The 13,425-nt window shown below is 37.1% G+C and overlaps 2 protein-coding genes across 2 annotated transcripts; both read left to right on the top strand.

The window, feature by feature from the left end:
• Nucleotides 1-864: 864 nt before the first annotated feature.
• On the top strand, nt 865-1,791 carry LOC133046190 (olfactory receptor 4C3D-like). Its single transcript, XM_061129119.1, has one exon. The coding sequence runs from the start codon at nt 865-867 to the stop codon at nt 1,789-1,791; it is 927 nt and encodes a 308-aa protein (XP_060985102.1).
• A 10,361-nt stretch (nt 1,792-12,152) lies between these two features.
• On the top strand, nt 12,153-13,082 carry LOC133046132 (olfactory receptor 4A47-like). Its single transcript, XM_061129076.1, has one exon. The coding sequence runs from the start codon at nt 12,153-12,155 to the stop codon at nt 13,080-13,082; it is 930 nt and encodes a 309-aa protein (XP_060985059.1).
• Nucleotides 13,083-13,425: the final 343 nt, after the last annotated feature.

Below are 13,425 nucleotides of genomic sequence, written 5' to 3'. Positions count from 1 at the left end.
GGAAGATCCCCTGGAGAAGGGAATGGCTATCCATTCCAGTATTCTGGCCTGGAAAATTCCATGGACTGTACAGTCCATGGAGTCACAAAGAGTTGGACACAACTGAGCTACTTACACTTCACTGTGATAGAAAATTGTTGACCATGTATTTGTTTTCACAGTTAGAACTGAGTGTTCAAATATAAATTATCATGGAGGAAGGAATTATTCTTAAATTTGCACAGGACCTCTGATACTTCTCTGGTGGCTCAGACAGTAAAAGCATCTGCCTACAGTGCGGGAGACCCGGGTTTGATCCCTGGGTTGGGAAGATCCCCTGGAGAAGGAAATGGCAACCCACTCCAGTATTCTTGCCTGGAAAATCCTATGGACAGAGGAGCTTGGCAGGCTACAGTCCATGGGGTCGCAAAGAGTGAGACATGACTGAGCGACTTCACTTCACTTCTGAGCCTACAAGATACATCTGAGAATTACAACTTATAACCTCATAGACACAGAGGAGGGCTTGAAAGTTTGAGATACTGAGATGATGCAGCAAAGGCCAATGGAGAAGGAACCAAAGTGAGAATCCTGATCTCATGTACACAGCACAGTGGTTTTCAGAAAATCATGTATCAAATGTCCTTATCAATATTTTACAGGTGATATGTACTAGGAGTCTGAAGAGATAAAAGCCATCATTGAAGATGTAAGAAATTCTTGAAGCAAATACTGGGCAAGAATGCTAAAGATATGCTCCACATTTACAGTGACTGCACTATTTTTGTTCTCAGAAATTAAGACCAGAATCTTTTCAAGATTAACAAGCACCATTCTGTATTACTTTTTAGGTAATTCAGGCTCTAAGAAGTTGTTACTTGCTGAATGGATCTTCTTATGCTTCAAAACAATGTGACTGAATTTGTTCTCTTGGGACTCACACAGAATCCACACTTGCAGAAAGTACTCTTCATTGTCTTTCTGCTCATTTTCCTGTTTACCATGGTGACCAATCTGCTCATTGCCATCACCATCTCCCTCAGTCCCACACTTTCTGCTCCAATGTACTTTTTTCTCACTTACTTGGCCTTCATAGATGCCTTTTACACATCTGCCACAACTCCTAAAATGACCATTGATCTGCTGTACCAAAGGAGAACCATCTCTTGGCATGGATGCCTTGTTCAACTCTTTTTGGTACACTTCCTGGGAGGATCAGAGATCATAGTCCTCATCGTCATGGCCTATGACCGCTATGTGGCCATCTGCAAGCCTCTGTACTACACGATCATCATGCGACAGCCAGTCTGCCAGCTTCTGGTGGTTGTGGCCTTGACTGGGGGGATCCTGCATGCTACTGTGCAGATTCTTTTCACAGTAGACTTGACCTTCTGTGGTCACAACGTCATGGACCACTTCATGTGCGATTTCTTCTCACTCTTGGAAATTGCCTGCAGTCACACACACACACTTGGAATGGTGGTGGCAGCCAACAGTGGGGCCATGTGCTTGCTCATTTTTTTCTTGCTCCTCATCTCCTACATAGTCATCCTGAGCTCCCTGAAATCCCATGGCTCTGAAGGACGGCGTAAGGCCCTCTCTACATGTGGCTCCCACTTTACAGTAGTGGTGCTCTATTTTGTCCCTTGTATATTTAGTTACATGCGTCCCGTGACCACTTACCCTGGGGACAAGTTGGTGAGTGTGTTCTTTATAATCCTCACTCCCATGTTAAATCCTATCATTTACACAGTGAGAAACACAGAGGTGAAACATGCCATGTGGAGTTTGTTGAAGAGGAGAGTAGCTTAGGCTATCCTTGAGTCCGAGAAAGTAATGATTTATATACATAGGGAAGATTTTGCCTATTGTAAATTGTGAAAGAAATTTAAGAAATTTTTCAGATCATCTCCATTAAAAATATTTCCCATGCTGATTTCTCCCCAGAAAAAGGTATTTTATTGACTAAAAAAAGGACTAGAAACTAACATTTGTTGAGTATTTGATAATGGCTAGTTATGTTTTAGTCTTTTTGATAACTCTTAATGTACTTTACCAAGGCTTGTATGTTCACATTCATAGATTCTGAATAAGCAAGGGAAAGAACTATAATCCCTTAGGGGATCATTGTTGCATAATTTTTCTCCAGTCTTACTGCTCCTGTACTAAATTCTTTATATATGTTTCTTGGATGAAAATTGCTTTCCATAGGATCTGATTTCATAACTTCTTTAATTTCTGCTTAGCCTGTGGGAAAGAATTCTGGTACAGAAAATCTCCGATAGATATGTGGGAAAGAGACAGATGGGAAGTGCAAGAATCATTACTGATTCTCTTTTTCTGAAATAAGAATTTACTAAAAACACATAGAGAAGTACCCCCCCCCCAAAAGGAGGAATGAATAATTCACAATCTACTTCATTTTTTTTGCCACATAATTTTGAAATCACTCTTAATTTGCTTTTTCTTATTTGTTTAAATATCCTTGTAGCTCATGGTTTCCTTGAATAATAAGGAAATGTTTTCTTCCATACAAAGACTGAGGAAACACTTGAAATAAGAATGGCAAGCATTTTTTATTTTTAATCAGGTTTCAACAGAAAGTCATTTAATTAGGTTCAAAGCTATGAAGGGAACTATATGTAGCTATGTGTAGGTCTAATACATACATTTACATTAAATGATCCCCTTATTATCTATATGGCATATTTGCTTCAGTTGATTTGTCCATGTAAACTGGTGGTTCCATTATCATTATCCCCATTTTACAGAGAAACAAATTGAAGTCATGAATATTTACTAATTTACTGAAATCAAATCACACATTTTTATCCCATAGTGTGGGTCAGGAAAGCTAGAATACAGCTTCCTTTCAAAAGTTTCAGCTATGAACTTCTGACCAAAGTCTTTAAAACTTAGTTTTGCTTTCATTCAAATGAAACACAGGAGTCCATACTATGTTTAGGTATACAGATAAGAAACTTACCTGTAGTTTTAATTATCCACTTTGTCCTTCAAGAAAATCATGTTGGAATTGCTGCAGCCTTGTAACAAATGTCTCAAATATAGCACTACAAGTTGATAGTATGGCAAAGGATTCCTTTTTTATAAAACTAAACATTTCTTTCAGATTTTTCTATTAATAAATATTTAATGATATATCATATTAAATATTATTATTGATATATAATTATAATATCAATAATGATGTGATATATATTAATATAAATTTTCCCATTTATAAAACTAAACACTTCTTTCAAATTTTTCCCAGTATTTAAATTGCCCATCATAAAAAAAAAATAGCCAAGATGAACTACGGCAAGGTTGCAATGCTCTTCTATGCATGTGAAGGATACAAGGTCATCCTATGTTATATAACTCATAAATCTAAGTTCTCTGACTACAACACTTGTAGCAAATGTTACTTCTGTTACTTCTCAGAAATATCACTTTCTCAAATCCAATGATCAACTGGAACTATTTTTTCCCCTAATTTGCACATACTGTAATACCAGAGCGTCATACTGATGTGACTGTGTTTACTAAGTTGTGCATGAATGTCTCCAGTTCATAAGAAACCAAACATTTTCCAACAAAGTCTAGGTCTAAAACATAGCATCAGTACTTAACCTATTAAAATTATCCAGTTTGTTAATTGCTGATGAGAATGAAACGTTTCAACAGAATCTCGACTAAATGCTATGTGGTTCATTTTGTCTAATGCTTTTTAGAGAAGGGAGGGCAGAACCCTGGGGGAAAGGATGGGAAAAACACTAAGTAAGTGTGGTTTCTATGCTAAGACCAAACAGAGGATTTGGAGAGGGGAACTCAGCCCAGTGATTGTATCCTAGAGGCTATACCTGGGACTCAATGGAAGGGCAAGAAGATTAATGATGCATAAATTATTAATTGCCAACAGCTATCTTTCAAGGTATAAGAACTGAAGGAGGAAATGAAAGGCAGTCTGGCATTCTTAGTGGATAGAGTCTTGATGGTTTGTAAGTTTAACACTTGTTTAGATGATCCTTTGCACTATCACCAAGAATCTCCCCTAAGAACCAACTGTCACCTGCTTATCTCTGATACTTCTAAAAAAAATTAATGACATAAGCAATGTTTGGATCTGTTATGTAAGGATATTTTGGTTTAATCTAAACTTTTGACTCCATAAAAATATTAGGCATTAAGTGAGTGGAATGAGTGTACTACTGGTAGAGGCAAGTATGATGCATACATTTTGATAGGTTCTTTACATACTTTATTCATGTAGCAGCAAGTATTATTAGAGAGGTCTTCACTCCATTTTATACAGGAGGAAAATGTGATTCAATGAAGTTAGACAACATTATCGGTCTTTTAGTCTTTGCTTCCTCTACTCCTGTCACTTATCAATACTCCTTGATATCATGAAGTGAAAAATAGCTAAACACATATCTGATCATTGGCTACGTTGTGAAGAGTGTCACTGAGACATTATTCTCAGTGGGAGGCATTTTCGTCCCTTCATCTCCCCCCCATTAATCTTCATTCCCCAGGTTACTTATACTCTGTAGACTCTTCTTGTGTTAATGAAAAACCATCTGATGATTTTTTTCTGCAGATACATTCCATTCATGGGCATTGTGATAAATGAGATGAAATAGGCTCAGGAAAGGAAATTCAAATGTTTGAATTTCAAAGGACATGACACTTGGGGGAAAGAGGTATTTAAAGGAAAAATATGCAGCTCAATCACTGAGGAAATTGATATTCTGTTTGAGCATAAGGTAGCACCTTGAAAAACTAAATAGGTGCATTTCCATAGAGCTCTCCCAATGCTATTCTGTAGTGTACACAATTATTACTGGAAAAAGTGGCTCTATGTTCTACTCTATTCAGTGCAAAACTTAAAATTACCTGCACTGAATAAAGTAGAACATAGAGCCACTTTTTCCAGAATATATATATATATATATATATATATATATATATATATATATATATATAGTTTGTTGCCTACACTGGGCCAGAGACTTATGGGAGCTGGTATACAACTTTAAATACATACACAAAAAAGTTCTTTTTTATGGGACTAAAGTTCCAAGGTGGAGTAGATAGGTAATAAGCAAGTAAGCACATAAACTAAAAGTATAATTTTGCTAGTAATGGGTAAGATTAAAAAAAAATTATAAGAGGGTGATGCCAGAGAGAAGAATTAGATTTATCTATTTGTGTAGTTGCTTGAAGCCAAGACAGATTTTCAGTTTGATCCAAGTTTAAATAACTACATTATACATCTTCCTTTTGAAAAATAAGTTATTTTAAAACATGCATTTGAAATGGGGGAAATATCTCTGCCAACAAAGCAAAACTAATTCCTTGGGGGATGAATATTTCTTACTTTTTCTGTTATAATGCACAGATATACACAAATCACACAAATAGCTTGTATATTTGTGGTATTACTCTTTTCAAGGCAGAGAAAATTAAGGAACAAAATCTCTAAGAAAGCACATCTGAGATGAATAATGAAAGGAAAAAAAAAAAAATCACTAACTTATACCCAAGCCACTAAGTAAGATCATGGGGTAACTTTAGAAAGATAGTAAAGATCATCCAAACACAGAACATGACCCATCGCCTTCAAGAATCATATTCAGTAAAATTCAGATGCTCCTCCTTCTCAGGAGATTTCATTAAGTGGCCAACTACATTAAGGGACAAGTTGTAATCTGTTGTGAAATGTGTTGTAAATTGATATTTACTACAAATGAAGTTAGAAAAAGAATGAAGGCTGTGACCCTCACTATTTCTAAATTGAAAGTATGTCACTTGATAATACTAACCATTATGCACTGAGAAGAGTTTCCCAGGTGGCACTAGGGGTAAAGAACACGCCTGCCAATGCAAGAGACTTAGGCGACGTGGATTCGATCTGTGGGTCGGGAAGATCCCCTGGAGGAGCCATGGAGACCCACACCAGTATTCTTGCCTGGAGAATCCCATGAGCAAATGAGCCGGGCCACTGCAGTCCCCATGGCCTCAAAAAGTTGGTCAGGACCGAAACGACTTAGCATGATGCATGCACTGAGAAAGAATTTAGTTATTATTTTTCAAACCTGAGGTACATTTTCAAATCCTTTATAAAGGCAACTGTCCTGTAGTTAGATGTGACACAGTGTTAATAATAATATTGAAAGAATAGAGAGCACCAGGTTACATGATAGAAAAATTCAGTCCTTGGTACTAATTAGGTGGCCAAGAACAAGTCTTATTAACTTTTCTTCACCTATATTATCAGGCAAATGAATCATTGTGTGGGCTTTCTTACATTCGAGAAGAGAGCTTACCTGTTGAATAAATAAATGAATGGTTATTATTATAACATGATCTAGCTTTGTACAGGTGGAGCACCAGCTTGGCCTGGGTCCAGGGAAGCTCTGCCCCTGGGTAAAGGGGGATCATTGCAGGGGTGGATGGGAACTCACGGGTATGGTGACTAATGCCTCAGTCAGTAGAAACAGCCTCAAAGGGATGCAGTTGAAATGAAGAAAGTCTACACATTTTGAAATCCTGTGCCATTTGAAAATAGCACTTTGATCTCTTTAGCCCAGGTCTATTACCCAAAGGAGAACATCTCAATGATGCTATATCTTCTAAGATGTGGACTGTAAAGTGTTTACAAATTGAACTCAAATATACCTAAGTGACAGGCTTATTTCCATGATTTTGTAAACAGCTTAGCTGGCTGTCTTTGTGGCAATCTTTCCTATTTAGATGAAATTTGAATTCCTCTACCATCCACAACAGTGTCTATCTATATAAGTCCTTGGCCACTTAGACCACCTGTTTTAAATATTTCTTCAAAATCATTAGAACCACTGGTCCTATCAAAATGACTCCTTATTAGTTGATCAGATGTTTTGCTTCAAGTGTGGTTCTGATTTACTTGCCTCTATGCTTGGATTTGCTATGATGAAACTAATGTGTCATTATTCCTAGAGAAAAGTTTGCTTTAGCACATCCTAGATGGGACAATGTTTTTGGCTCTCCTGATGTGATCCCAGAATATCTACTTGTATAATCTGTGCATTCTACTTACTGGGACCACAGGTGATTATCTTTTAGAGGTCATTAACATGAGGTAACATGAGATTGAGTTTTTGAGGAGGCAGTTTTAACAACTTATTTAAGTATTAAATGTGCTTTTATTAATTCGAACTACTAATTTTAAATCGTTGAAATAACTGAATCACTTATATAAGGTGACAAGTATATTTAAAAAGTGTCAGCAGTTCACCTGTTTTGTCTGTATAAACACATTAAAGCCTCAAGAGGAAGTCTTTTATCTTGACTTACAATCCAGATCATGAGATGAGTGAATGAAAGAATGTGTTTCACCAGATCTGAAAGAGACACGTGCACCCCAATGTTCATCGCAGCACTGTTTATAATAGCCAGGACATGGAAGCAACCTAGGTGCCCATCAGCAGATGAATGGATAAGGAAGCTGTGGTACATATACACCATGGAATATAACTCAGCCACTAAAAAGAATTCATTTGAATCAGTTCTAATGAGATGGATGAAACTGGAGCCCATTATACAGAGTGAAGTAAGCCAGAAAGATAAAGACCAATACAGAATACTAACACATATATATGGAATTTAGAAAGATGGTAATGATAACCCTATATGCAAAACAGAAAAAGACACAAATGTACAGAACAGACTTTGGGACTCTGTGGGAGAAGGCGAGGGTGGGATGTTCAGAGAGAACAGCATTGAAACAAGTATACTATCAAGGGTGAAACAGATCACCAGCCCAGGCTGGATGCATGAGACAAGTGCTCAGGGCTAGTGCACTGGGAAGACCCAGAGGGATGGGATGGGGAGGGAGGTGGGAGGGGGTTTTGGGATGGGGAACACATGTAAATCCATGGCTGATTCATGTCAATGTATGGCAAAAACCACTACAATACTGTAAAGTAATTAGCCTCCAACTAATAAAAATAAATGGAAAATAAAATAAAATTAAATTAAATTAAAAAAATTTAAAAAAAGAAAGAGTGTGTTTCAGAAACATTTCTTAGAAAAAGGAGGAACAGGAGCATCTAGTATGTAGAAAAGAGTTTTAGACAAATTTTATGTTTTCCTTTTTTCGTGCAGTTTTCTATGTGTGTGCCTATATGTGTATTATTATGTGTATTTCTGCTTTCCACTTATGATAATTTTCTTTAACTTTATTTTTCTGCTACTTACCTTTGAGAAAGACTTTTGGTAGTGCTTTTCTTTCTGTTTTGATGAGTTAATAATTTTAATTATTTAATGGACCCAATAATTTGGATCACACATACAGACAAAAATGCAACATATATGTGTATTTGTGAGCAGCTTTGCCCACAGGGATGGCGTCTGTGTTGATGCTGAGGGTGATGCTGATGATTTGTTTCAGGGAGCCGGTGGTGAAACCAAGAAAGGTTGGGGTCATTAGAGTCGGACACGACTGAGCAACTTCACTTTCACTTTTCACTTTCACGCATTGGAGAAGAAAATGGCAACCCACTCCACTGTTCTTGCCTGGAGAACCCCAGGGACGGGGCAGCCTGGTGGGCTGACATCTATGGGGTCGCACAGAGTCGGACACGGCTGAAGCGACTTAGCAGCAGCAGCAGCGTCACCAATTTATATATAAGAGATAGATCTCTCTCTCTCTTTTATTTTTTTCAATTTATGGTAAGGAGTCTGCCTGCAATGCAGGAGACCAGGGTTTGATCCCTGTGTCAGGAAGAACCCCTGGAGATGGGAATGACTGCCACTCCAATATTATTGCCTTGAGAATTCCATGGATAGAGGAGCTTGGGAGGCTCACGGGAACCTAAGAGAGGAAACTGACATGTTCATGGGGTCGCAGAGTCAGACATGACTGAGCAACTAACATGCTTAATTTTTTTCTTAAAATGGATAAATACCTAGTTATTATATCTCAATTGTTGATAAAAATTTTGTATGTTTAGCCAAATGTAGGGTAGAATAAATTGAGTAGTAAGTAAAAGAAAAGAAAAATGTGCTAGGGCAAATGAAGAAATACACGATGAGCTAATATTCACCGGGACAAAATGATTGGGCCGGTATTTTGTTCCTGGTTGGCAGTAGCTTTAAGATGGTGCTGAAGCTGATTTTTACCTCCATCATTGTGACCTTAATTCTGTGATTTGGCAGAGTAGTATCTTTAAATACAGGTGTACTTTTAAAATGTAGTAGAAAATCCCAGTGAATTTAATTAAGCAAGAATCAGTCTTGGACATTTTCCAATTCTACGACTTAATAATAAATGTCACTAGAAGGGATAAAATGTCCAGTGATCTTTGCCTCTAGTGGGAAAAAAAAGATAATATCTTTTTAAAAACTGATAGAACGTTTTCAGAAGGGCCTTCTTAGGCTTAAAGAACTGAAGACGTGGATATCAAAATATCAAAAGAGAAAGAGAGAGAGGAAACAGCATAAGAATGTATTTCAGAATCTCAAATCAACTAGTCTGGCCACACCAACAGAACTGATTGAGAAGGACTAACAGCTGAATGCTTTTTTTTTTTTTTTTTTGAAGGTAGTAAGGAAGTAAGTTACTTATGATAAATTTTCCTGGGAAATGGCTAGTTGCTATCTTCCTGTGTAAACACAGAGCCTGGTGGTCTTTTCAATAAATTATTTAAACATGGTAAACCTTTGTTTTTTGTAGTTGCCATGGTATTTCTCTTAAACAATCTACAATTCAATTAAAATGTCTTCTGAATAATCAGAAGATTCCATGAAGAAAATTAATAGAGAGCTGAATGTAATAAAATATTTCCTCAAGTAATAATGCAGGCTTTCACTCTCTGTTGTAATACTAGAAGATAGAAGAATTCTAGCTTTCTATGAGCAACATAAAGAAGCTTTCTTCAGATTGTGAGCAAGCCTCCACAAGGTAAGACTGATAGGAAATGGTGGGAACCAGTCTTCACAATGGTGTGGCTTTATTATGTAAGAAATTTAATAATTTTGAAATAAATCAAAATTAGGTTCCACTTCTACTTTTATCACTTAAAGCTGCTTGACTTTGGGGAAGTTAGCTAGATGCTCTGAACCTCACTTTCTTAGACTATAAAATGGTAATTGTTGCTGTGTAGTGCTAAGCTGTGTTCAACTCTTTTTGCTACCTCGTGGTCTGTACACTGCCAGGTTCCTCTGTTCACAGGATTTCTCAGGCAAGAATACTGGAGTGGGTTGCCATTTACTCTTCTAGGGGATTTTCCCAACCCATGGACTGAACCTCCATCTCCTGCTTTGAAAAGCGAGTTCTTTAACCTCTGAGCCTCCAGGTAAGCCCAAAAATGGTGGTTACAGTTCTTTTAACTGCAAATGTTAAATGTGATACATTAAATTGTGAGTGATCGTTTGGAATCCACTGTTAAAGTTTAGAGCAGTTGAGTAATATGATAAGAACAAGATTTCAAGAGTAAAGTTTGGACTACTTCCAGAGAACAAATTGAAGGCCAGAATAAAAGTGGAGAGACTTGGAAAGCTATGGCAATGGGCAAAGAAGGAAATGGGGGACAAGAAATGACCAAATTTGTGTTATATTTCAAAAATAGAAACAGTAGGATTTAGTTAAAAGTATCAATAAGTAATATGAGAGCCAAAAGGGAGTGAAAGATACTGTTTTTTTTTTTTTTTTTCTGAACAATTACATCAAAGGTCGGACTATGCAATGACATGGGAGACAACTTTTTATTGTGTAAAATTTAACATTTGTTTTATAAATACTAAACTTATATCCAACTGAAGAGGTCCAAAAATGCTTCCTATACAAGTCTGAGAATTTGGTTAGAGATATGGACTGGAATTCCCTGGTGTCTCGATGGTAAAGCATCTACCCGAAATGCAGGAGATCCAGGTTCGACCCCTGGGTTGGGAAGATCCCCTGGAGAAGGAAATGGCAACCCACTCCAGTACTTTTCCCTAGAAAATTCTATGGAGGGAGAGTCCTGGTGGGTTACAGTCCATGGGGTCACAAAGAGTTGGACACGAATGAGTGACTTCAGTTTATGAACTGGAAACACAAATTTGACTGCTTCACTATTTATTGGTCAGAAAAAAAGAAGAATAGTAACTAAAGACCCGAAGAAAAGTCTCAGTGAGTTCTGCGGCAATACAGGGCAGTGACCTTCTGTTCATAGTTGAGCTGCTCACTCTGAATGTGTATATTACTGAAAGCTTATATGGGTATTTAGTATTACAATTTCAGAACTTCAGAAATGTTTTACCTTTTTATGGAATTCCCTTTCCATCTTTTCTTGTTCTATCATTTTTCCTTTAAAACTCAGTTGATTATCCAGATTGATTTGTTGAATATTTGCTAAAGACTAGTCTTTAAGCTCTGATATATGATAAATCCAAATGGCAGTATCTCATTGTTTGCTTAGCTTTTGTACGTATATTTTTCAGAGGAAAAAATACTACTGTAAATTGTAAATAGCCAATACATAACTGTGTCATATGCAAACATGTGACTGTTGGCAATGTCATCTCAGAACAGAAAAATAAAGTTTATTTACTGTATGAAATTAAAAAAAAAAAAACAAAAAACAAACTCAGTTGAAATGTTCTTTTTTTTTTTTTCCCCAGGAAATATTCTCCGAATCAAGTTTGCTATATCTCTACACTATGACTCTAAGTAATAGTAGTGTTAGTCACTTGGTTGTATCCAAATCTGTGACCCCATGGATTCCTCTGTCCATGGAATTCTTCAGGCAAGAATGCTGGGATGGGTTACCATTTCCTACTCCAGGGGATCTTCCTGACCCAGGGATTGAACCCAGGTCTCCCACATTGCAGGGAGATTCTTTACCATCTGAGCCACCAGGGAAGCCTGTGACTTTTAGCAACCTGTGAATATTCTTATAAGGCATCTCTGGTCTAGAATTGTTTAATGCCTCATTATGTATCATATCAATAAGAGTAGGACAGTATGACATCCACTTTGGTGATCACATTTTCTGAAACAATGGAGAAAAATAGGTGCTCTATACACATTGTGGTAATTGCATGGATACATAAAGTGATTAATTTATAATGCACTTAAAAAATCTCACCCTTATTTTGTAGGTATACAGTTTCTAATATGTAAACTCAGCTCCTGTCCAGACTAGATGGAATCAAGGAACAATGTAACTTACTTTGTCCTCCTGGGCCTCACGCAGAATCCAAAGGAACAGAAAGTCCTTTTTGTTATGTTCTTGCTCTTCTACATTTTGACTGTGGTGGGCAATCTGCTCATTATCGTGACTATAATGGTGAGTAAGACCCTGAACTCGCCAATGTACTTTTTTCTTGCTAGCTTATCAATTATGGATGTTGCTTATTCATCTTCTATGACACCCAGATTGATTTCAGATTTGTTCTTTGGGGAAAATACCATATCTTTTGAAGCCTGCATGAGTCAACTGTTTATAGAGCACATTTTTGGTGGATCAGGAGTCTTCCTTCTGCTGGTGATGGCCTATGACCGCTATGTGGCCATCTGTAAGCCTTTGCATTATTTGGTTATTATGAGGCAAAGGGTGTGTGTTGTGTTGCTGGTGGTATCATGGGTGGGAGGTTTTCTGCACTCAGTAATTCAGCTTAGCACTGTTTATGGGCTCCCATTCTGTGGCCCCAATGTCATTGATCATTTTTTGTGTGATATGTTCCCCTTATTGGAACTCGTCTGTACTGACACTTATATCATTGGCATCTTAGTGTTGGCCAATGGAGGACTGATCTGCAGTCTTGTTTTTCTGCTCTTACTCATCTCCTATGGAGTCATCCTGCACTCTCTGAAGAACCTGAGTCAGAAAGGGAGGCAGAAAGCCCTCCAGACCTGTGGTTCCCACATCACTGTTGTTGTCTGCTTCTTTGTTCCCTGTATTTTTATGTATGTAAGACCTGCTAAGACCTTCCCCATTGACAAATCATTGAGTGTGTTTTTCACAATCATAACCCCCATGCTGAACCCATTAATCTACAGTTTAAGAAATTCTGAGATGACTAATGCTATGAAGAAGCTCTGGAGAAAAAAAATCAGATCAGATATTAAATAAGTACAATATCTATAATGAAGAAACTAATTTAGCTTTAGGACCAATTTCTTTGTAATGGAAAATCTTTATAAATGTGGTGCAAGATTTCCTTCTTTCTAAAGGATTTATAATAATTAAAACAGAACTGGTTGTTCATAAACAATGACAATTTATCTGCTAGTATGTAACCTCTCTATCTGGTTTATCTGATTTAATCATTGCACCTGGAGAGGTGGAATACCTTTACAGTTAAGGCATCAATAAATAAGGTAATAAGTTAGTCAATGAAATTTTTATAGAATACGCTGATTTTTAACTAACCTCTGGGTTTACTTTCAGTACTTTCTCATTCTTAAAGTCAGAT

The sequence above is a fragment of the Dama dama genome, chromosome 24, assembly GCF_033118175.1.
Source record: "Dama dama isolate Ldn47 chromosome 24, ASM3311817v1, whole genome shotgun sequence".
In the NCBI taxonomy this organism is placed as follows: Eukaryota; Metazoa; Chordata; class Mammalia; order Artiodactyla; family Cervidae; genus Dama; species Dama dama.
Note: the sequence above shows the minus strand (reverse complement) of the source record. Positions and strands in the feature narration are given on the sequence as shown.

Coding starts and splice junctions, on each gene's coding strand:
- LOC133046190 (XM_061129119.1), top strand. CDS start 865: ATGGATCTTCTTATGCTTCAAAACAATGTGACTGAATTTGTTCTCTTG.
- LOC133046132 (XM_061129076.1), top strand. CDS start 12,153: ATGGAATCAAGGAACAATGTAACTTACTTTGTCCTCCTGGGCCTCACG.